Source organism: Tyto alba, unplaced genomic scaffold (assembly GCF_018691265.1).
Source record: "Tyto alba isolate M040663 unplaced genomic scaffold, T.alba_DEE_v4.0 Super-Scaffold_14, whole genome shotgun sequence".
Taxonomy (NCBI): Eukaryota; Metazoa; Chordata; class Aves; order Strigiformes; family Tytonidae; genus Tyto; species Tyto alba.
Window position 1 is genome coordinate 56875635 of NW_024881276.1, and position 26407 is coordinate 56902041.

The 26407-nt window shown below is 40.5% G+C and overlaps 1 protein-coding gene across 2 annotated transcripts in view; it reads right to left on the bottom strand.

Moving 5' to 3' along the window:
- Window positions 1-26407, bottom strand: part of GSK3B (glycogen synthase kinase 3 beta) — a 152676-nt gene that overhangs the window by 50253 nt on the left and 76016 nt on the right. For both annotated transcript variants that reach the window (XM_032997511.2, XM_032997512.2), the window contains exons 3-5: window positions 15726-15809; window positions 3167-3277; window positions 229-359 (exon numbers count right to left, since the gene is read on the bottom strand). In XM_032997511.2, the coding sequence (XP_032853402.2) occupies window positions 229-359; window positions 3167-3277; window positions 15726-15809 (326 nt within the window). The remainder of the gene's footprint in view (window positions 1-228; window positions 360-3166; window positions 3278-15725; window positions 15810-26407) is intronic.

Genomic DNA, 26407 nt, shown 5'->3' on the forward strand with positions numbered 1-26407 from the left:
ATAAGTAACAGGCTTGAACTTTAATTCCCTCCCTCCTGCTATCTTTTTCCAGCTCTCCCCCCCAATATGAACTCAATGTAAGAGGAAAATAGAGTATCAATAATTTCTCTTTCAAAACTACAAATTAAGACCTTCAGAGGAACACAGGGGATTTCTTTGCAAAGTTGCACCCACGTTCACTTTGAAGGAAGTTCTCTTCACCATGTTTTAGGCCACAGATGTGCTTACCTTCCAAAGTCACAGAGTTTTAGAACAGCTGTATCAGGGTCCAGCAAGAGGTTCTGTGGTTTTATATCCCGGTGGCAGATCCCAAAGGAATGGATATAGGCTAAACTCCGGAACAGCTGATACATGTACAACTGGAACACAGAAACACAAGCCATGCTTTCCCAGTCAAAACAGGGTAAACAATTGATTTAGTACAAACTCTTATTAGAAGGAAAAAAAAAAATAAAAATATCACTCAAAAAAGACCTTCCTGAATTCATATTAGTGTTATGAAGATGGGTATGGTATTCACATTCTTTCTTTACCTGTCCTATGCCACATACCCACACATGCAGTTCAAATTTGTTCACGTCCTTTCAAAAATGAGCACAATTAAAAAAAAAAAAAATTGTGCCAGCTTTACATTTATAAATAATAGTCATAAAAAACATACCCAAAATAAAGGTGTTTCAGTTTGCTTTATATATCAGCCTCTTCATAGAAATTAAGTATTCCAGGATATTAAAAAAGACCTGCCCCCAAGACCCCAAAGAAAACCCTTTAGGGGATGACATTATCAACAACATATCACATGTTGCCCAAAGACTGTGGTAGTGTCTCAGCCTGTCACTTGAGTGAATCTCTCAGTTTCTCTTGAAGGGACAGACTCATTTTAATTTCATATCTCTGGGCAAAAAGAGAAGGCAGATAAAAACAACTGTTCAGAATAATTTTATGCAAGGCACAGCACACAACTATGCTGAGGGAGAGTTTTCTCTACCCCCTTTCCAAGGCTGGCTAACCCCTTAGCAAGGAGAAATACATCAAGAGGAAACGTTACGAAGCCAAACGCATCACAGGGCAAGATTACAGAGCATGGGGAGGATGTCCAGCTGCTGGAGCTACACACTTTTGGCTATGGAGAATAAGGAGGGGCTGGATACAATTAGGACCATATAGCATATACGGTCATAAAGGCATGGGATGCCCTGTTTGAACTTGACAACAGACTGCCAGGTTTTTGTTTTCTCTGTTCTGTCCCCGCACAAGTTTCCATTTAAAGATCAAGCTACAGGCAGATGCACCGGAGATGCACCTCCATCCTTTTATTTTCTAAGCACATTGTCCACAGGTTCTCCTTTAACGGTCTGTAAAACCGGGTGCAACTGCTAGATATTGATATCAGGTCATGTTTGCCTCACTTTCACCACTATCTTTGCCTTTACACTTTCTCTCTCCCTTGTTTTTTGTTGTTTCTTTGGCAGGGAAGGTAGGAGTGGGAGGAGAATCACTTGAGTTTTGTCTCTAAGTCTTTAGTTTTCATATTTGTTTCCGAAAACCACAACTCTGCACAAAGAAAAGCAAACAAACATGTTTTCAGATTGCCTGTTCTGGACATGGTAAGTATGTATTGTGCAAGTGTATTGCAAAATAACTCAAAAGATTGCTCTAACTTGAGGAGTCAAGTCAACACATGTGGGATTTAGAAAGTACGCCTTTCATCTCCACACAAACCCAAAATTTCCACTGATTTCTTACAGCATGTTAGAAGTTACAAATAAAAATTAACAAAAAGATTAACAAAAAGCTTCCCTGCATTTCTTTAGCAGTTTCTTTGTTACCCAGGGAGGAATAGCTCTCTGCCTGCCCAGGTATCAATCAGAAGTGAACAAATAGGTATGATCTGAACTTCACGTAGCCAGGACGTCTGGAAAATTGCAAAAGCTTTAATGACATCAAGGTAACATGATCTTTTTAAATACAGGATTATGAGAAAGCTTGCCTTGCCAAAAAAATAAGAACAGCCTTCCAGGCTACCTGGAATGGGAAGTCCCAAGTATCCAGCAAGATTAAAGAGTTGAAGCAGAATACATGAACAATTTATCAAAAGCTAGGCTAACAGATTTTTGAGGACCACATAACCTGAAGACATGCTGTTCCACCAACAGACCAAACAGAGTGACCTTGCAGTAGAAATTGTTACTGCTGGATGATAAAATTCTGTGCTTTCTTAAAAACAGGCACCAGTGCTGGTGGTTGCAGAGACATGCCACTTATAATCTGTGCATATACTGTTATGGCACAACATTTCATTATTGGAATAATTACTATTTGTAGCTTTCACCTTTGTAACTTTCATCTTCGAGCAAACGGAAGTTCTTCCTTAGGCCTGCCCTCACATTATGCATTACACTTTTAAAGAGGAACCTGGAGAAATCAGTATGAATCAGGAATATTTGTTGCTAATTTCCATTTAAGGTTAGCTGGAGATGCCATGTTAACAAGTTGATGGCATGTGAAAACATGATCATTCACTAGCGGTTACCGCAGTACATGAAATAAAACTATGAGACCCATATGGGTCCCATGTTTAACCACTTTGTAAAAGACAACAAAAGATAGAGACAACTTAAGTGAGTTTTTGAGGCTACAATGTGCATACGAGCATCTTACCCCACATAGCTCTTCAAGATGAGAGCCAAGTAAGTTTCAAGTGAGGACAAAAATAGACCTTTCATGCCCAAAACAGAAGCACATAAACTGTTACTTATATGCCAGGAAAAGGGGAAAATAACAGATAAGAGAGCATTATTCTTCCTGACATCTTCTTTCAGTTCCTGACCTTTGTACTATTATGGCTTCATCATCTCAGGAAACTGAAGCTGCTAATTTGGCTGGTGTCAAGTCTCTGTCTAAGGTGCTTCAAAAACAAAACACTCCCCCCACACTGTCTCCCACACCCAGATTTTTGTAAAGTGAGAAATCGGGAGTGCTTGCTCTAAGCCTCTTATTCTTCCTTCGCTGTAACGAATAATCATTCTAATTTTTTTTTCCCCTTGCCTCAAGATGTATGTGCTCCTAAAAATTTCAGAAAACTAATTATGGCAGAAAAGAGGTATCCACAAAGTCTATTCCTGTAATAACCTTGTTCATCTAACCACATCTATCAGTTACCTACCTTGACATAAATCATAGGGAGTGTCTGTTTGGCCCGACTATAATGTCTGGCAACTCTGTATACTGTTTCAGGAACATAGTCCAGCACCAAGTTGAGGTACACCTCATCTTTCTGAAAGAGAATAGAGAAAAGAAGGGGGAAAAAAAAAAATCAGCAATAGATATGAAACATGAAGTACAATTAAAGCATTCAGAGAAGCCAACAGGATGAGAAAGCTGTGGACATTTTAAGTACACGTCTTTAATGGGAGCGTGAACTGCCACCAAACTGCCTTTCCTTTAGACTTTGCACTTGTGCACTAATTCTTAAATCAAACTTATGTTTAAAGTCACGTTAATTGGTATGGTCTCCAACATAAGGCATTTTCTGATTATGAACAGGGACAAGGATATAATTGTTCTGCCCAGTTAATATTTTCATTAGGAGATATTTCAAAGTGACACCTACATCATTATTTAAAGCAGTCCATTAACTCATTAGTCCCCTACCCGCCAAAACCCAAGAGCAAATTTAAAAGTCCCAAACTTACACCCCAACAACTACACATCAAAAAAAAAGTTTAAAAACCCTGCATCTTTTAGAAATGTTACTTTTATCTTACTGAATTCCTAAGTATTAAGGGATTAGTAATACATATTAACCATTCATAGACAGTGAGCCAGTGTTAACATTTGTAACCATTCTGATTACATGTATTTTGATGTTCCAGTTATCTCCAACTTACACATAGGAACTTACTCATGGCAAAACAGAAGAAGCCAAAAACAAAGACTCAAGTGCCACTTTTAATATCTAGGATCAGGTTAGAGGTCTGTGTGAACGTAACAGAGAAAAAACAAAAGTAGCTTTATAATAAGGTACTTTGTTACAGAATACATTAGCAAAGGAAAGAAGGAACAAAGAGGAATTAAATGACAAAGTACTATAATCACATAGTGCTTAATTGTGGAACTGAGAATTTTTAGCAGTAAAACAGGTCTTTAAAAGTCTTCTGATATTTTAATGCAGTCTTCTGTGCAAATCCTATCAGGACTGTGAATACATTTAATGGTGGGAGATGGGTATAATTAACTATATCAACCTGAAAAATTATTTTTGAAAGCTAGGTGAATTAACCAGAAGTAACCTCTCCTGCACTTGCTGTGTAACAGCTAGATCTTTCTACAAAGAAAGACAATACATAGAGACTTTATGTGGATGGAAACAGTACAGAACACTCCAAAGTCTTCCGACTGGAGTCCCTTGTCAGCAGGTCCACTGGCTATGTATCTTAATACCCAAACCTCATTTAGCTATATCAATTTAATAATATTACTGTGACTTAACATGTCATTTCAAGCACAGAGTGTGGTGTGTTACTTTCACAGTGCTCCATTTTCCTTACCTGTCTCTGTCTTGCCTCAAAGAGCAGCAGTCTCCAATGAGTAAAGAAATGGTACATAATAACACACACAGAAATATACACCTTGAATACAAAATATGCAAAGAACTGCTGGTTTTGTGTGTTGTTAAACACTCAGAATTCAAGATCTCTGTTCATCATTATTTGACAGTAAACGCTTGTGTTTTCTGGACATCTTAATAGCTCTTACCAGTATCTCCTAATAGGCCAAATCACCCTGCAAGGCCCTGTTTACATCACTCTTCCCTACAAAAAGATGCTCTTTTTGAATATCATTGCTTAAGTGACAGTGGTAATAGCACCAGCACTAAGCAAATGCCAGTGGCCCACTAACTTGTGTCTGCTCTTACGGTACTTCAACACAGACAAGAAGCAGCAACCTCCAAAATCCTGCCTGCGCCGGTGCCTCTCCCAGTGCCATCCCAGGAACTGGGTAACAATATGAAGAAACCTGGAAACCAGGCTGGAGAATAAACTTTTTGAAATGGATGAGGAGTGACAACCACCAGCAGGGCAGAGGAAATACCAGACAGGTCTGGAACCCTACAGATGTGCAAATGTATGCAAGAAAACGATGTACTTGTATTTTGGCACTTTCCCTTCTTCAACAAGTGAAGTTCTTTCCCTGACTCTTCACTTCAAGCCAACTAGAATCCACCACCACCTCTTCTTAGGTCAGAGCTTTCAAGGTATTAATTATAAAATACAGAAAATAAATGTCCTGAAAAATCAAAGTTAATTTATGCCTGGTAAGGCAACCTGTACACCAAGAGAGCAAACAGTCTCATGAATACGAATTCTGTTTGATTCAGTGTAGATAAAATCTGATGAATATGTTGAACGCTTGTGTCTTGGAGGATGGAAAAGCCTTATTGGTTAAAAGTCACTGCAGGAAGTACCCTGTTACTGAGATTGATTACTATCATTCAAGGATTCACGTTCCATGTATCAAAATCATTTACACAAGCGATCAGAAACAGAAAAAAAAAATGAGCAGAAATGGAATTATAGGGATTTAATTATCCTCTCATAGTACCAGCAAAAGGAGGCATGTAAAACAGTAATACATATGACCATTAAACCCTGTCTACACTACTTCACAACAGTGAGTTTTGAGAATTACAGAACTCTATTTAGTTCATACTACCTTTGCTTTGCTTTTCTCTCCTCCATTTTTATTTTATGTTCTGTTGGAAATGGGACTAAGTCAACGGCATGATATGACAAGCACAAAAAACCTCAAGGCACCTGAATCCTAGAGATGGAGGTTTTGCACTTACCCACCAATGCTTATGAGTTTTGATGCTATCCCACCATACTTGAACAAACAACATGGGTTTTGCACAGTATTGTTCCTGTATAAACACATATTGCACATTATCATCTAGAACACGGAGGCACACACCTTTCCCCCAGCCAACAAACAAGTTTTGATGTACCCAGAACTTTAATACACAACAATGAAGGCAAAGCTTATGGCTCTGGCTATATAAATAGCTGCATATTCCACTGCAACCACAGGCAACTGACACTTCAGAAGTGCTCTAAATGACTGCTTTCATGAATTAAAGATGATTCAAGTGTTCTGACCTACCTCCTCCTAACGTCACCTGGCGCAAATCCGATAAACACTGAGAATATGATTTTCAAGAGCCCTCACCCTTCTCTGTGAGCATGAACAGGATGAAAATAACATCCAAGTTACCTGGATTCCCCTGAACAAGAATCAGGACAAGCTAGAAAGCAGTCATGGCCTGACAAGCTCCAAGGATGATGTAACCTGGTTTGCCTACCTCACGCATTCCTCCTAAACACATATTTTTCCAGTGACCCAGATGTATTGCAATAGGAAACAGGGTTAGCTCAAAGAGCTTGCCAAATGAGGGCAACTGCTTGAGGATCAAGGCTTATCTTTCCATTACAGGAAGCCTTTTTCAAGCCTCACCATGTACTCCACACGTGACTTGTTTCCACACTACTGTTTCAAAATTGCTGGGCTGGGAACAAACCAAGGTAACCTAACCATCAGGAGCACCTCAAACACCTCTACAGAGAACAGAAAAGTCCAGAGGAGACTGCCTTATATAAACAACAGAAAGTAAACAAAAGATGTCATTAAATAATTCTCTCTTCCTTACAGACCTTGAGATTAAATAGATTAGTAGCTTTCCTCAGCAGGTCAAATGTTTATGTGCATCCATGTACTCCTGCGCTTGCTGCTAAGGTTATGACCGTGTACTCTTTAAAAATAAAAAAAGGGAGGGCAGGAAGCTAGATCCTAAAATACAGGATCAATGTGTTTCATTAGGATTTTGACCTTAGCAATGCAGCTCATGTACCTGCAACTGCCTCAAATGTTAGAAGCTGCTCTTACCCTCAGTTGACAAACACTGCCTTGAAACATGGCACAGAAAAATAACCACTGCCTTGCCATTGAACCACTCTGCACCTCTCAAGAACCAACAGTTCCAACACCACTTCACTTTGGTTGGAAACACTTCATAAATGTAAACAATAATACAGACTATGATATAATAAGAGGCATGAGAAAGAGTAGGACACAAGAGACAAAACATTCTAGCAAGTTAATTGTTTTCTTTGCATCAGAAATTCAAGATAAAACAGGTTGCAAGTACAACTACTCTAGCACATGAGCATTACATATTATATGGCTGAAGACCGAGCGTAATTGAAAACATTACCCTACCAACACAGGAAAGGCTGCATGGAGGTCTCAAACTCCACTTTTAAAACTCTTCTCTCCTTCAATCCACACAAGTAATCTGTTTGAAGCACCATCTAGTTGAATTTAACTGTGGCTAATATAAAAGTAACAGCTACTGAATTCAAAGATTCGCTCTTCTGGATTGTTCCTCACAGGGAAAGTACAAATATTCCTTTACTATGATCCTCTCCCACCTCAACAAACCCCAGATAAAGCTGGTAGAAACCACTCAGGATTTTTTTTTTTTTTTTTTTTTTAAATGTATCACACACACACTGAATTCACAACATGCATGTATAAAATTGCAATCAGCATTAGTCAGTCACAGGCCAACTATCTCCCCTATTTACCACCAACACAATGATAGAAGACAGGGAGGTCATACATGTGAAACACAATACTGAGGGCAAAAGTCAAAAAAAAAAAAAAAAAAAAAAAATCACAGGGCGTACTCTGAAGAATACATCATATCAAAGAATACCTGGAATCTAAGGAAAATTTCTCAGCATCAAGTAATAGAATAAGAAAGTGAAATTATTCTGGGTGCTCTTTCTTCTGTGTGACTAAATTTACTGGCCAGCATTTGGAAAAAGTGATGAACATGCTCATTTCTGTTTTCGTCTCCTGGCAGATCAGTAACAGTGTGGTGGTGGTTCTGGTGTGGTTTACAGATGGTTTTTTGCTTTTATACTTTTTTTTTTTTTTTTTTTTTAAATCCCAGATCATTTAATTGAGCTATTTTTCAGATGGACTCCATGTGATCAGCCATATAAGTGCAACTGAGAGGAGATGAATGGAGAAATGAATGTGGAACTGCACTCTGAAGAAACACATTTTACTAGTCTATTCAAACTAAAAGCACACAGATAAGCAATAAACCTAAAATTAAGGAATATGCCCCCAGAATACACTTCTCCTTATTGAATTATCCCAAGGCATCAGTATTGGGGTTACGTAAGGTAAATAACCCAGTCAGTTTACTCAGGGTGATTATGTTTTCTTTCCATGTGACAGCACCCCATTGATGATGTTTCAGAGGTACATGCTACACATGGAGCTGTTACTGAAAGGACGGCAGCTACGCAAGGGTTCTGTCAAAAAGTGCTGAAGGATTTGACTTGGAGTTGGAAAGCAAGAAAATGGATTTTAGCATTTCAAGTGGATTACGCTTTCTTTCAGAGTGCATTATTTAAACACCAGAGTGTCAGCATGAGGTAAGATATGTCCTTCACCCTGGCTTAGCCGTCTAGATTTAGACAACAGACAAGGTTCAAAGTCACACAGTTTTTGCCCTAGATTCAAAAAAGGTTATTTTACTTTTTCTTAAAGCTACAACCAGCACACACTTCACACATCCTTATCAAGTACCATGAAAGACCTACTTTCCTTCTCTTATCTTGAAAGCTGACATAGTATGTTAAAGATACAAAGACTTTGGATGCGCTTTCCAAGACGAAGAAAGAATTTGCAGTTTTCTTACTCTAACTATTGAGTAGTCATGATACACTAGAAAATTTTGAAAATGCAAAAAAATGTTGTAGCTGACCTTATTTGTATGAAGGAATGGTGACATCCAGTGGCCACATGTGCCTGTTTTTACTTCCCGTTTACAACCACATCTATTTCAAAACAGAGTTGTTGCTGCCACCAAAGTAAACGAACTGTAAGCCTAGAGGCATAGAAGCAGCTTCACACAGATAACTCCAAGGGGGAAAGAGGAGTTGAAACTCAACTTCAGTGTTCAGAAAGATACCAATATTTCCTACTACTACTGAAAATGTTGGGCAGAGTATCTCTTTTCCTCACTATTCATGACTGAGTTTGAGAACTGAGATCTGTCCCAAGACTTCTGTTCCTATACGTACTTGACAAAATTTATCTTTGCTCTGTAATGCTCATTACTCTTCAACATAACACAGTCTGATGTAGGTAGGAACTGCCAACTGGGTCAGCTGTGATGGTAGCATAAGGGCAGAAGTCAAGCCTCCCAATAGAATTCAGATTTAAGACCTTTCCTGGGTCTTGTTCTAAGACAGTTGGCTTGCATTGCCTACCTTTGATCACTGGATGAGTCTGCATTCTTATGTGATACACTAAGCCTTTCCTCTTCATAATGAAAAAAAAAAAAAAAAAACAACAAAAAACCCCCAACCAAAACCAACACAAAACCCACAAAAAAAAACCCAAACCATTCTCTGTTCCCTTTAAAGGGAGACTATAGTAAAGAAAAAGGTCACTCATTAAGAGAACTTGGGAATCCCTGACAATTCTTGCTCATTTTATACCCTGCAAAGTCTTTAAGCTATTAGCTGTAGTTCCAAAGAAAAATATTTCTATGAAGTTGGAAACAGCTGCTCATCATCTAGAAGGTGGGACTGATCTGTGATCTTTGACACAGGTGATCTGTGGATATCTGAACCACAGCTTCCAAGCAGGGACTGTGCCATAAGCTGGCAGTAACTCTGCTGGAAGATGAAAATTAACAGGTAACATTGGGATCACTGGGCTGTCCTGCATACCCTACCATGAAAATGAAAAGCAGAGTCTTTGGAGTGGAAATTTCTGAATTGGAATATATCCATGACAGCAAACAAGGCAAGTAAATACACAATCACGGTTCAAACTATATGCCTGTCTCAGGATAAACAATACAAGCTGCCTTCCTAATGGCCATCCAACACAGGAAGATGAGAGCAGTGGCTAGAGCTGGTAGAGGAATAACTTGAGAACAGAAGAGTAACTAACCAGATGCACTGGATGGTTCACTGGTTTAGAGAGAAATCATGGAGCTTCTCATTTCCACCACAAACATCTACCCCCCATCGATGATCTAGCCACTGCTGCCTATTTCACTCTTGTAAAAGCCCTACTGCAGGCAGATGAAACTGCTATTTCTATTAACACGACCTACTCAAAACCAGAAACTGCTCATAACTACAACTAAGAAATTCCCAGCATGTTGTGAGCCCTAACAGCAGTAACTGATAATGATTACTTGATGACTGGTGCCTTTTCTGAAATGAGCCTGGCAGGCCTCAGGCAAGGACTACAGTTACACCAACATCACAAAACTCCTCATAATTGGCATTAATTGCTCCTTTGTTGATAGCACAGCAGATCTGCCAAGGATTAAATGGATCATAGTGACTAAATTCATCTCTAGTGATGGCCCTTCAGCACATTACTAGTCTAGAGCAAAACATTCACACAAGCTCTGTCAATTTGAAATTGGGCTCAAGGCTCTGTTAATTGAATTTTTTGTGCAAGAACTTTTTTTTTTTTTAAATAATTTCAATTGAGAACCCAAATGGTTCAACTACAAGTACTCCATTTTAACAGGGAACAGAATGCATGGGCCTTATGCAAAGACTCATCTGAACATTCTCACAAAAAAAGGAAGGTCATGTTCATGTCTCTTTGAAGGTGGAGGATATATCTCTTCCTAACAGGGATATGAACCTCGAGAAACACCAACTGTTCAGGAAAGCCCAAACTTGCAAATCAGCCAGTTGCTTCCTTCTTCCAAATTTCTTCACTGCAGTTTAATACATTGCTACCAAAACACACATGAGATAGTGCACAGCAGCTTAACTTGTATCTCCTGCATGTTTATTTTAAAGCTCAGGCTAAACCTATGGGAGTAAATTTTCATTTTGACTCTGCATGCACTTTTGGCTGTATGTCCTTAAAGCTACGGCTAGATAAGACTAGAAATGAATTAGAGCATGCAGAAGGGCCAGCCCAGCCTCCAAGAGAAGCCAGCATATTGCCTCTTTGTGCTTCCATATATGCTTTGACTCCTCTGAACACCACGCCACCTTAAAGAGGAGGGGATAGTTACATAACCAGAGATGCAATTACTCAACAAAAACTGTATTTACTTTACTTTTATATGATTTGATGCAGGAACAAATCTCTCCAGTGACTTCTCTTCCTCTGCTGGGCACAGATATGGATCGATCAGACTATTAAACACTCAAAAACATCCACACAAGAAAACCTGATGTAGTTATGAAATACCACAAAGAAAGATCTAAACCAGAGAGGGAGGAAAAGAAGGGGGGAAATTAGGAACTCATTTCAGGTTTTAGACAGCTGAGTAATTTTACTCAGCAGCCACTGATTTAAGAAGTTAGGTCACGCTTTAAAACACTGGGGAATACACGCAGCAAAGGAGCCAGAGGGATTATTCAGTACGTCCGTGTCTACCCTCCATTGGAGCACAGCTCAAAAAGTTCTCAGCACAATTAGACTAAAAAGGACAGGCAGCAAGACCATCTCACCCTGCTTCAGTAAATCAACATTTACATTTATATATCATGCTAAATGCAAGGCAGACCCTGAAATTAAGGAAAAGTAGCAAAAATAAAACCAGAAATGTACGCCTTCCTAATATGGTCTGATCTCCAAGTGGCAACCTGAAGCAAGCATCTTGTTCAAGACCTTACCCTAAGGTAGAATACCAAAACTATCAAACACAGCAGAGTTGGCTAGCCCTATAATCCTGCCCATTTTCTCCCAGGATTACCTAGAAAAACACAAATCACAGAAATATAGCATGGAAAAGACTTGTAACTAATTCCACCAAGAGAATCCTCAATACACAACTTAGCCCATTATTTGGTTGTTCTTCCTTCCACTCTGGTTCATTCCACCGGTTATAATTATACATTCTGGACTAGTGAAAAACATGTAACAGCTACAAAAGCCAGTGCCCTGCTATCAGATATCTCATACAGCCTCCGGAAAAAAAAAAAAAAAAAAAAAAAAAAAAAAAATCAGAATCTACTCTGGCAAATTCATTAAGAGTCTTTCAAAAGAACTGGCTATCCAACAGGTCTGACAAACATCTGCAAACTTACAAAAGGAACGAACCAAGGATAAAATAGTTTACAGAAGCAACCGGAATGCCAAGCTTGTCAACCATCATATTAATATATATTACATGCTCTCTTTGAGGTCTCAAACTAGAAATTATTAGACAAACATGATTAATATGCAGTCAGTAATGAGGACAACTTACATATATATATACACACATACACACAAAGGTATAAATGTATGTGTGCGCATGCACGTATGTGCATATATATATACACACACACTCCTGTATAGGGTATATCTATACAAAGGCAATACAAATTCAAAGAGGCTCAGTCACTAGGGAGTCACTCAGTCACAGAAAACAAGGGAGAAGAAATCAGTCAAAGCCATGTTTGATACAAGATTTCCATGCTGCTAAGGCTGGATTGCTTTTGGCAAAAGCATGAAGGAAGTTTAAGTAAATGGGAGACATAAAACAAAAGTTCATCAGAAGGAAAAAGGAAAGATAGGGAGCTCAAACATTTCAATCAGTTCCAAGGATAGCCCCTAGAAAAAGCTAACAGAGATCTCCAAATCTATACAAACAAGCTACAACTTTGATGCAGCTAAGCAATAGTCTTACTAGCAAGTGTTATTTAGAAATGTTTTTCTATGTGATGCTATTTTCTGTTGTTTCCAGTTATCTAATCAAGAATTAACTCCCCAGTTTTGCTAGAATAAAGCCCATTTTAAGATTGTCCAGTGCCTAAAAATGCCTAACAACTAATATGAAATGAACTGAAGTGACTATTAGGTACACAGCTTTCAAAGAGTGCCAGTCTGACTGGATTTGGAGAAATCTTTTGAGGTACCTCTACACTGAGACAGATTTAAGCTTCTTGAATATTCACCAAAAATCAAAGAAAAAGTCTCTGGGCTTAGAGACACTGGTGTCAAGCACCAGGGAAGAAAGGAGTCCAAGGAACAATCCAGCTGAACAAACAGGTGGAGTGATCTATAGTGGCATGAAAACCTTTATGAAAGAAAATGTTTGATATACAGGTATCAAAATTAAGTTCATTGCTTAACTATTTCATTAAAGGGGTCAGCAGTATAATAGTTACCTCTGAAATTTTCCCATCACTGCTAGACTTGAGTCAATTAGCATAAACACAGATTAATGGCAGTGGACTGTTAAATTCTTCATGAAGATGGACAACAGTTGCAAGCCCCACTCATCACTATGCTACTGCCTTTTCTGCTATATGTTCTTTGGATTTTTAAATTACTCTTCCCATTGGATTTGGCCTCAAGAATCACTTTATATAAAGCTCTGGGTATGTAGCATCTAAATTTGCAACTGCTTCCTACAGGTCCTTCCTGGTTACCTCATGGGACCTTACACTTTCCTCCCTTTTTCTCCAAACTCCGAAGAGCCAGCTTGATTATGAGGGAAGTATGAAGGAAAAGATGTTTTTGCTTCCCAAACTGACAAAAAGATGAGAAGAAACATTGTTCTTCCTTCCCAGATGGGCTTCAGAACACCAACCTGCTGCTCTCTAGAGCTTTTCCCAAACAGCGGCCAACAAACTCATACACTGTTATCTTCCCATTCTGCCACCTACATGGAAATACTTGCAAGCCAATTACGTATTATTTTGTATTGAACTGCAAAGAGGCCGTGCAACCTTGCAACATTAGGCTGCTGATGTTCTGCTGGGTGCATCTCTGCCCTAGGGACTGGGCCACGTTTGTCCCATTTTGCAACAGGGTAGCAGTGGCAATCTCAAAGGCACAGAGCAGAGGCACTAGGAGAAGAGCAGAAAGTAATGTAAAAGAAAACTTCTTACTCAAGCATTAAGATTCACTGGTCATGGATAGAGACCACATTTTTAAAAACAAAACTAGCATTGCCAAGAATCAGCCATGTGGAGTTGAAACAGCAAAGTGGAAAATCCAGTCTCAAGCTCAACATCAAGTTAACGATTTCCAGAAGAGTTTTACTCAAGTTACTGTTACACAAAGGCTCCTGTAACAGTGTTCTGAGAAGTTTTAACATTTGTGTTTGCAGGTGGTTTCTGAAAGCCATCAGATAAGGCAGTTGTCTTCTGCTGGTCTCGTGAAATTCTACTTCACTAACCAAGATGGTTAAAAAGGCAAACAAAAATCCCCCAAACCAAGCCCTCCTTCACAGTATTTCCCTTTTAGTACTCATGCTGCTCGAGGAATTAATTTCTGGTTTTATGCTAAGTGAGCACAAAATACACTGCACTACCAACAGAACAGCAATAGCCAGCCATGTAACACTGGAAATGATTGCTATCACCAGGCAAGGGGAAGGAAGGGCTGATCAAAAACCCCACATTTGTCCTTGATTCCGCAAAGTGGTTTTGCAAGCTTTCCACAGGCACAGGCAAGGCACAGGGCCAGGTGCCTGCCAAGCACCTATCAGAGAGGTAACAACAGAACTCCTCCAATCATCCATCTGTGCACTGCACAAGGCTGCAGTGACCTGCCACCAACAACTTATCCTGGAGATGTCAGCTCCTCCTCTAGCTCCAAAGACCATGAAATGGATGGGTTGCCTCTCCCATTCTGTTTACCCACTTTGTAGCAACAGTCATGAATAGTCTTCCAGTAGCTATCAGCTCTCATCTACAGTCCTTTACAACACTGTGGACATGTGTACCAATATCTGAACACAACTAAGGACGTAATCAGCTTTAAAAAAAAAAAATGGTAACATTTACAACTACATACAAAAAGATCAGAGGAAATTCAGAAGGTAATTAGGCCATTTCCTCATCTCACAGCTTACACTCACTCCAACATGGGCCAAAAAGCCTTTTTTTTTTTCCCCCCACCTCATGGATGGCCCTGCTTTAAGCATGAGGATGGACCAGATGCCATCTTGAGGTCCATTTCACCCTGAATTCTCCTATGATTCATAAAATGCAGATACATACACAGACAAGGAAGCTATTATAACCTTACATTAAAACAAAACCTTGTAATCCCTTTTTAAAAAACCCAAGGAACTTTTATATCTAGACTCAAACAAGATACGAATGTCAGTGTGCACTTCTTGAGATTTATTAAATCCAGCTATTTGTTCCTTCTTCTGGAACATAAGCACTCTGACAAATGCTACAATCACATGATCATACATTATTCTTTCCTCTGGGCTTTGAAACTCAGCCTGTATATGGAACAGACACATAAGGAAGGGTGACAGAAGCATACGGAGACTAGGTCTGGGAAAAGTCACATAAGTGTTTTAAATATAGAGTGCTTAATGCTGAATTCTAGAAAACATATTTGCACATATGGAAAGGTAGTGCTAGAACATGCAAACGAAGCCCAGCCACACTCCATTAAATTAAAAAACAGAGGCAGTGTGTATCCAAATCTGTTACGCTACTGCTGTCCTATAATAAAAACTACCCCGATGGACCACACGCTTCCATACAGAAGAAGATCTGCTCCAGCATGAACTGTTGGACACACCTATAGCAGACATGACAACATGGAGAAAATGCTATCTTCACACTCCTGTCTCTAGAAATTCAAACAGTTCAGTTACACCCCAGATGGCTACCAGGAAGCATTGCCTTGTTTTTCATTCTTACCTTCTCTCCACTAGAGTAGAAGAAATAACGCAATCGGACAATGTTACAATGATCCAACTTCCTCATAATCTGGAGCTCTCGGTTCTGAAACAAGAGAAAAGCAAACAATTAGAAAAACTCTTTACTCACAAAGTTAGAGTACTGCAATTAATGTCTTAATATACAGATACAGGAGCTGATAAAACTAAGGAACCAAAGAACAACTCAAGTTGGAAAGAAGCAACAGCTTTCACATGTTTATTAGTCTTTCTTCCAGTTACTTTATCACCAAGAACATCAACATAATTGAGCACATTTTCCCTCTAAATAAAGGTCCACATATCTATCACAAAATCCAAGAATTACCTCTTTACATTACTGAAGTTTCAATGGTAAAAGGCAAAAAGACATTAAACTTTCCATTTTTATTTTCTGATCCTACATAATGCAATATATTAGCCAGAATGGTTGGAAGTCTATCCTCCTTGAATAATATAAAAATAATGTAAACAATGTAAAAGCAAACATAACATTTCCACCTACAGGCCTGTGCTTCTCTACACTGCAAAATAGGTTTGCGATAGAAAGTAATTTCCTGTACCATTCTCTTTGTGATACCAACAAAAAAGCACCTGAAATTGAGTAGGCAACTCAGTTCCCACTTTTGTTCAACCAGGTTTAGGCAGAGAGAATAAAAGCGCAATTCTCCCATTTCATATCAGCCTGAAAAAGTTGTTTAAATAAAATCAGTTCATTACATGCATGATAAACTGGGGACTTCACTGCAATATCCATTGTAACTGAGCCCTAAACAAATGAAGGATCTTATAGCCTAACAGATAAAAATGAGTGAAATGCTGAATTGTAGGTATGAATAAAAACAAGCAAGTAAAATTAGCACAGTTATGTTTGTTATACTTCATTCCACAGCTGCTACTACAATACTCCTTTCTCCTATGGTCACATTTACATGTCACTGTTTTTCCTTCCTGAATTACTCTACAATCTGTAGCTTAAAAAATATTCCCATTTTCACTTGGATCATGGGGTTGCTAATCATGCATCCTAACTAGCTAGGACCAATACACTAGACTAATACACTGGCCCTACAAGCATCATTAACTCTGGCCAACTTCAGGAACATTTGGCAATAAAATTGTTTAGCCATCACACATCTTCATACTTAAATGCACAAAGCTAACAGGTACTTCTGCTGCTGTCAAAATAAGGATTTAATATTCTGTGTATCTGAGGGTCATGTACTGTGTCTATTACTACGATTAAAGCTTAAGGAACTCTGCAAGAACCTCTCAGAGCTTCTAATGTGAACACGGCTACAGATTCCGCTTTTAATTCCCCTAAGCCACGCAGCCTTAAAAAACCCCAAGATGTTAGATAGGATGTAGTATAATTAATCCTATCATCCCTGCCACCCGCTGACTGAAAAAATACTTCAGTATTAGCTAGCTCTTTACAAACACGAGTGACATCTCACACAATTATCAGTTGGCAGTTATCCAGCTAGTAAAAGAAAAAGCAAGTCCTTCCCTGAGCCTGCCCTGCTTCTGAACAGATTAAAGCCTAAGTCCGTTAGGTGCACACCAAGACAGGCCTAGTCTATTCTGAAGGATGAAGAGAGAAAGTAGGGGAAAGCAGGGAGAGACCTTTGAGGTTTTTGTGTATCTCCTAAAATACTGTGGAGTAAGTTTGTGGAAGAGGAATACAGGCTTCATCACACAACCTCATCAACATGCCTCGCATCTCAGGGAAAAGCGTTCTCCTGGTAGGAACGGGAGCTCAAATACTCTCCACTTATTAATTCTTTACTAAATCCTATCAAAAAGAAGTCAATCTGGAGAGTAATGGCTGGGGTTCCTGTGATACATAGCACAGTTCAAACTTCAGACCAGAAAGACCTCATTCTCTCGCCTCGTCCATACAGCACACCACTGCTGGCTCCGTGGTGTCTCCCTGGACCTTACAACATGGGGCAGATTTCAACTAGTGAGCCAAAACAGGGATGGCTTTAGGGCCCATCAGTCACTGAAACATCAATTATAACAAGATATTAATTTCTCCAGTTGGCTTTTACAGTACTTCAGTGTTACTACAGAACTAAATCCAACACTGCAAGTTCCAGCTCCTCAAATTCCACTAACAATTCATAGCACAACGTAAGGCAAGTAATTTCTTCTTCCCTTTCTCCCACTGACTATGAGAGCGAATAATACCTTTTATATCATGGAACTGGTGGAAGAAACATGAATACACTAAACATTAATAAGCACATATTATTCTGGCAAAATCTCTACTAGCTCCTTAAAATATCCATATGCACTCTAAGTCAGCTTATTGCTTCATGCTCTTTAGATAGTATGTATGTGCCGATTGGATACACTGGGGGGGAAAAAAAAAATCAGCAGAAGTTATTCTAACACTAGGCTGAAGTTATATTTATACTTTGGTATCTCATCCTAGCACAAGCACAGTCTGTGCCCACTTTGATGCTTTCCACTCTGATCCATCTCCTTCGGCTCACATCCTGACCATCTGCTGCAGCTGCACAAACTGTGCTTCAGGAGGTGCTAATATCAGGGATAACTCATAAACCAGTTACACAGTAACCTATATCTCACATTCTGTGACTAGACAGAAGGAAACAAATTCAAACTGTCATCTTAGTCGAATAGTCACCTCAACCATCTTAAAACCAAGATGACTTCTAATCACCACTCCCTGGTGAAGTTAAAACTGGAAATACTCCAACAGTTACAAAGCTTGAATTGGATGTAGTGGGGAACAGCTACTGATGCTCCTGTAACAGACTGATGCTTTAAAGAATTAATTTTTTCTCAGATGAATACTTCAAGTAGTCTCATTTTACCATGTATTTTCCTGTATACATCTTAAATAGACTTCTCACATTATAGTGTGGGCTATTAATTACCAGTGTACAAATGCACTGGGGGGGAAAAAAAGTTATCAGATTATAAGTAGAGAACCTTTAGTGAAGAGAACAATGACAGACATCCTACACCAAGTATGGGAGAAAATGCATGTCTAAATATAATGCAAACTAAAACCATTTTGAAACATACTGATGAGAAAGGCTGACAGTGCATGATCAAAATACAGGGTGGATTAAAACATAAAGCTCGTGCTTATCCTTAACTCATCATTTTTGTCTTCCAAGAGACATAGATGTAAAGTCAAATACTCAAAGAGGAAGTTACTCTTCTGTCCTGTTCTCCCACCCATTCGCATGAAGAAAAGGATTTAATTTTCTTACCAAATGAGCGTACCAGGCCCAATAAGCACTGAAGAAAGCAATACCCTTCAGCACCAGCCTTGCCACAAGAGAGGACCCAGCAGACTCCTGTTCACACCAAAATACAGATCTCCTCTAGCACACATTCCTTTGAGAAGCTGCAAACCAACAGGACTATGAACAAATTACTCTGCTCTGTTAGCTTGATTTCTTGATCTAAAATAGGTTTCTCTATGCAGAAAGCAAGAGGCTGCTGACACACAACTCCAGAAGACTGCTTTATGACAACTGCATTTAAGGCCTTCACTACTTACTGAAGCAAATCCAACATCACAAAACACTGCTAATTACTTCTGAATACAATTCTCCTAGCCCAGACTGCCTGTATCTGTTCATTATATTGAACAAATCTGGTTGCTCATCAAGGTTAAAGATTCCCTTCAAGATTGCCAAGACAACATCAGATCTATAACTTCAAAGTATAGCCAATAAAGCTCATGCACAAAGACTCGTGCCTCCTTTCCAAACTTACCACCCCAACTCCTCACAACTGTGCTAATGCTGCAATTGATACAAAACCACCAAAGCAAGACCATTTCTGCCTCACTACTATAATCTGCTGTAATAGGATAACCATCTCCCCTGCCCCCCCCCCCCCCCCCCCACACACACACACACAAAATCCATTCCCTCCTCACCCAGAGATTTCTAGAGCTATGTCAGTTTGTATTCATCACCCCTAACCAGGATCTTTGCTTTTTCTTCCTGCTCCTTCTTCCCCTCTCCCCTCCTTTTACAGCAGAGGATAAAATGACTGGATCATCAGAGATGATGTCTTACTGACTTGCAGCTTCCTGAACCAGACCAAAACAAATGAAGGTGGAAGGTTTTGTACAGCTCATGTCAGCACATTATCAACATATACCCAGTGAAGTACAGAAATATCACCTGGATCCAGTTCAGAAGAGAATTTCTCAGAGTTTCCTTAGCTAAAGGGCATATGGGTTTTGTCGTCCCCATCCTCCCCCTCCCCTTTTTTTTTTTGCCCCCCTTCCAAAATGCCTGTTCAAAGTCTCAACAAGATTCTTTGAGGATATCGTTCAAAGCAGATGAAATGAGAGAAATTAGAAATTTATATTTTTGCCTTTTGTCACACCAAGGACATGACCTGGTTCTTTTGAGTGGGTAAGATTGTGTATGTCTTGTCCTTTTTAGGAGAGGATATCTTTTCGATGGGAAGGCAGGATAAGCTATCAATCTATTTCAAAAAGCAACTTCAGCACCAGTCTTCTTGCTTAAATCAAGTACGGCCCGCAACTAAGTTTAATTCTCATTTTTGAACTTTTTGAATTAATTTTTTTTCTTCTTGAGATAGTATCTTCAAATGCTGAAACTCGGTATCTTGTGTTCTTCTATCAGGTTGGAAGAACAGCAAATGGAGGGCAATTGTCACATGGACTCTGGCATTATAGATGGATGGAAACAGCACCGGTAGATCCAAATTTCTCACTATACGCAATCCTCCTGCTCTTGCACATGTTATGCTTACAGTTCCCTCCTTTCTCCTGCTTCCACTGTAATTTCTCCATTCTACCACGTTTCTTATTCTTCAGTAAAGGTCTTCCCACAGTGAAGAGCCGGAGCAGAGAACCACAGGCAAAGCTGAGGAAGAAAGTATTTTCCAATAGGAGGCATGAAAGCAGTGAAGAAGCAGCAGGACTTGATTTTTCACCCCCAGCCTCCCCCACCTTATTATTTCCACTTGAACAGCCTGAACAACTAGTCACTTCCACTCACCTTCACCTGCTGCACGGCAGGCTCAGGCTGAGACCTTGAGAGATTTAAAGCATTTTCATACAGCAGGAAGAAGCCTCTTTAGCCTGACCATCTCCCATCACAAGAAAAAGGCTGGACTCAAAGCACAGGGCAGCAGGCTCATGCTGACAAAGGCCTTTTGATGCCTTTCAGAGACAGTTGCTTGCACAACATTTGAGCCATACCGCCTAAACACAGCTTAGTAAAATGCATCAAGACAAAATGCTCCAGACCCCAGAGCAAGCCATCACACTCACCATAAACTCCCTGTGGTACAAAAATAGCACCTGACAGGTTACCAAGGGGTAGTAGGATCACCAAGATCAGCATATTTTCCCTAATATTGTTACTAAAGCACCAGTCAGTATGTCTGGTTTATCCCAAGCGTAGTGGGACAGACCACAAAAGAGAAGCTGTAGCACATCTTCTCCAAAAATTCCTGGAGCTGCATGGCCCACTCATCCAAAGGTGGATTTCAAACACCATCAATCATAAGGCTACTTTTAACACTGTCTTGCTGTCAGCAAAAGTATTACAGAAATTACTGTATGGCTCATAGAACTAACTGCCTTTCAGAGATATATGATATTTCAGGCATTTCACAGAATAAAGGCTAATTCCTACATTCTTCTGTATATGCCCCAAGCCATCACTGAAATAAATTGGTGCTTGGAGGAAAAAAAGTGCAAAAAGGGCTTAACTACAGAGGCCTGGGCTGGGAATCTGCTCATGCCAGTCATCAATAGCTAGCCACCCATGACAAGTCCATTTTGTATGCAAGGAACTTCAAGCAGAGATAAATGTCAATAGGGATCACAGTTTTGCTCATTTACATTTGAAGCAAGGATTAAGACAAAGCCCCAGTCTCTCTCTCCAGCCAGTCATGGCCTATTTCCAACACCAGCAGATCCAAGTTGGGAATATCTCCACTTTTAGCACACCTGTTAGTCTCAAACTCGTACAATCATGACCTTTAATCCAGAAATACAGGACAATACCAAAAAACAAATACTATTTATTAAATATCTGTATGTATGACATACCAAGAGCTGTAACGTCAAAACCACCATCACCCAGTTAGTGCTGGTCCATCGACGACTGTTAAATACTTGCAGGCCTGACACACAGATCAAAAAGCCCAGATATCATGTCCTGCTCCAACCTCTACCAATGTGTAACACATGCAGGTGCATAGAACAGCTCTGAGGGTTAGCATTTGTAAAAGCACTTTGACTCCTATTACCCAAAAAGTCCTAGAGACATAGACACAACGCTAATGAATATATTGTCAACATTCAGGGATTCCCTAAGGAAAAAAAATAAAAAAAAATCTGTGATAGCCAGCCCTTAGCACTGTACAGTACAAATATAAAATTGCTGCTTTAAATAAACGCACCTTCCTTGCACCTCCTCCTGCCTACCATTCATAGGAATCCCAACCCTCATACAAGGGAAAACCCAAATGCTAAGTGCCCATACAACATGAGAATAAAGAGTTCAGGTGCACTGTGCCACACATGAGAAGAGAAAGGCGACAGGGGGTTGAAGATACCGAATGCTTGTGTATGCAGTTCTGTGCAACCCGGGAAATTGCACTTGCATCATGCTCTGTGTTATTGCACAACTAAAAGCAACTCAAAGGTTCCAAATGCGGCTTCATTTCACTACCAAGTTCCACAACACTGCCAAACTTTCCACTATTTGTCCTCATGTAAAAATCTGGCAATTAAGTTCCTGAAGCAACAAACGATGGAGACGCTCAGCAGGGCTGCACTACAAAGTGTTTCTGAAACACTGGCCTGCGAACACCCAAAAAGAGTCAGAGGCACAAAACGCATGCGTCAGCTGTATTCTAGCCAAAACTTATTACTGAGCACAGCGACCTTCAGCCCTGGCACGGGTACAGATCAGGGCAAAAAGCGTCAGCTCCAAATGCAGCAGCAGGCAGGACCTGCCTGCAGAGGCCAGCGGGCAGAGCGTGCTGGGCTGGAGCTGGGGCCAGGCCAGGGCAAGCCAAAGGCGCAAAGTTCAGGCAAGCATGGATGGGGCCACCACTGCACTCCCAGCCTGCAAACCCATGATTTGTTACAGTTCGACTGAAATTAAAGAGCGGACAGGGGCAGCAAAAGGAAAAAGCATGCTTGAAACTAAAGCTCTAGAATAATGAGTGAAGCAAAAAGTCACACAGCGACCGCAAATGCGGGCTAGACTTCATTAACCTCCTAAGAACTAGACAGATTTGAACCCCAACCATACAGTAAAGAGCAAGCTGACAGAAAGGCATACTGGATGAAAAACAAAGAATGGTTTGGGTTAGAAGGGACCTTAAAGATCATCTAGTTCCAACCCCCCTGCCATGGGCAGGACCCCCTTCCCCCAGCCCAGGGTGCTCCCAGCCCTGTCCAACCTGGCCTTGAACCCTTCCAGGGAGGGGGCAGCCACAGCTGCTCTGGGCACCCTGGGCCAGTGTCTCACCACGCTCATAATGAAGAATTTCTTCCTTTAATCTAAATCTACCCTCTTTCAGTTTAAAACAGTTACCCCTCCTCCTATCTCTACACTCCCTGATAAAGAGTCCATCCCCATCTTTCCTGTAGACCTCCTTTAAGTCCTGCAAGGCCGCTATAAAGTCTCCCCGGAGCCTTCTCTTCTCCAGGCTGAACAGCCCCAACTCTCTCAGCCTGGCCTCACAGGGGAGCTGCTCCAGCTCCCCGATCCATCTTCGTGGCCTCCTCTGGCCCCGCTCGAGCAGGTCCATGTCCTTCTTAGGTTGGGGGCCCCAGAGCTGGACCCAGCACTGCAGGGGGGGCTCAGGAGAATGGAGTAGAGGGGGAGAATCCCTCTCTCGACCTGCTGGCCACCCTGCTCTTGATGCAGCCCAGGATAGGGTTTGCTTTCTGGGCTGTGAGTGTGCATTGCTGGTTCATAATCAGTTTTCCATCCACTAACACTCCCGAGTCCTTCTCTGCAGGGCTGTTCTCATTCCACTCATTGCCCAGTCTGTATTTGTGCTGGGGATTGCCCCGATCCATGTGCAGGACCTTGCACTTGGCCTTGTTGAACCTCATGAGGTTTGCCCAGGCCCACTTCTCAAGCTTGTCAAGGCCTCTCTGGATGCCATCCCTGCCCTCCAGTGTGTCGACCGCACCACACAGCTGGGTGTCATCAACAAACTTGCTGAGGGTGCACTCGATCCCACTGTCCATGTCGCCAACTAAGATGTTAAACAGCACTGGTCCCGATACCAACCCCTGAGGAATGCCACTTGTCACTGGTCTCCACTTGGACATGTAGTCATTGACCACGGCTCTGAGTGTGACCATCCAGACCATTCCTTATCCACTGAGTGGTCCATCTATCCATGTCTCTCCAATTTAGAGACAAGGATGTCATGCGGGACAGTGTCAAATGCTTTGCATAAGTCCAGGTAGATGACATCAGTTGCTCTTCCTTTATCCACCAGATATCTGAGATACCACCACACATCCTGTTCACCCTGTTAATTCTTTTTATTGTATTTCTGTCCCCAAACGGAGGCATTACAACCCTTCTCATGAAGGGATCATGTGCTTTGAACTTCCTAACTCTTCCCTGAGACAGTCAGCAATGGCAAGTGTCATGTTACGTCACCTCCAGCCCGCTCTTGCCGATGCAAGACCATAGTCCCTAAACAGAAAACCTGAGCTTCATACAGCTATTACACATAGTTTCCTATAACTGGAGACAGAATGACTTGCGTTCTTAAGAGAACATATAACAAGCCTCAATTTCTTGGAAGAAGAGAAGAAAAATTCTGAACTCTTCTTTCATTTCCACCCTATATCTCAACAGTTAATTGAAGGATGGTAGCCAAATTCTTCATTAGCTTGTCCCTGCCTCTTTGAATGGAAGTCAGTGGAGTTTGAGAGTCTCTCAGAGACTTAATACCATCTCTAAATTCCTGCCAGCTCAGGAAGCTCAAGAATAAACTTGGAACACAAATTGATTTCCAGCATCATGTTACTTCTAGTCCAAAACCTGAAATTCTTTTTATCATTTTCAAGTGGTTGTTTCAAATACTATGACCTGAAGAACAGCTCAGTTCTACAGCCCCTACTGTACTCTGCCAGCAGTGAGTCCAGATGCAGCAGGAATTACAGTGCACCCAAGACAAAAGTTAGAAAAACAGAACAAGGTCTGAAACTCAGAGAGATGGTTCAAGTCCATAACAACATTGAAATAAAGTGCAGGAAGGAGAGTAATTGAAAGGAAAAGTATTTTCTAAAAGGCAGCCCTATGCTTTCAGAGATAATAGCCGTTCTTTTTCAGTGGTAGCACAGAGGATCTCTGCTGAAAAACTCTTACAGGAAAAATAATTTTCCTTTCATAGAAAAGATGGGGTGTCCTCATGTTTTGATTATTAACTCTTCAACTAGGAAGAGGAAAGTAAGTATAAGAATGCCTGTAACATCACTCCTCAGGGAGTCTGCAACATCCATAGAAACTTGCACCTGCAATCACAACCGGAACAGGTTGCAATTAATCTATTAATCAAATAAGTTCCAATCTCCCACAGGCATAAGACATTTTCTGGGTTGCTAATCACTATGTCATTAAACATTAATGAAATGCTTTATTACTCTTGGCCTTCTCTTCTTACATATGATGCAGCAGATGTTTCATGCAGGAAGATTCCAAAGGACTTGCAAAACAAAAACAATTACTTCTCACCCTCCAAAAAAAAATATTTATTTAGGGAACAGGTAAGTGCTGCTTCCAATGTTTATTTTTCCTTTGTCTCAGGACTATTGCTACATGGCACAAAGATGTCTGATGCCAGAAGTCATTAGGGGCTTTAATTTCAATCCAAATGAAAATTTCTGCCTCCCTAAGACCTTAGTGAAAGATCCAAATTAGAGGGACACAAGAAAAGGAAACTACAGGTGAAGACGGAGCAAGGAGCAAAGGGGGGGTGGAACTGGCAAGTTCATCAGCTGCTTGCAGATAATTATTTGCCAAGCAGAATTAAATCCTCCAGAAGTAAAGGTCTTAATAACAAGCTCCCAAATGACCAAGATTTTAAAAGGTTAAGCATTCTCTGCTGAATTCAGAGGGAGACTGTGCAGTTCCTCCTCTGGGGGTAGGGGAATGGGAGAGGAAATTGGCTCAACTCCAGCAGTCAAAATAGGGACCGAGACTCCTTACCTTATGCACATATACGGTAAATCCTTCTCCCCAAACTCCTGGTGGGTTCCCCACCCCCTGGTTTCATAAGTTTGTAATGAGAAAATATCAGCATTTATTAGTTACAGCTGTAATTTAAAAATCACCACATGCGAGTACCAGGTCTGAGATAAGCCTAAAACTATAAATACTGTACCAATCTCAGATGATAGCTACACATGTATAAGAACATGTCAACACTTGTTCTTCATACTTTTATACATAAAAACAACTCTTCCCCAAATACACTTTTAAAAAGCAGCAGCACGTTCTTCTGGTAGCTGCAAAATAATTTCATTAGTTGACCTTTGCTAGATACAAAAAAAAAAAAAAAATTCTATCATGCACTTGAAAGGGAAAGCCAGCTGTGTCAAAGTACAAATCCACTATAAGCTACTAGAAGAGTCAGTGTTTGAGT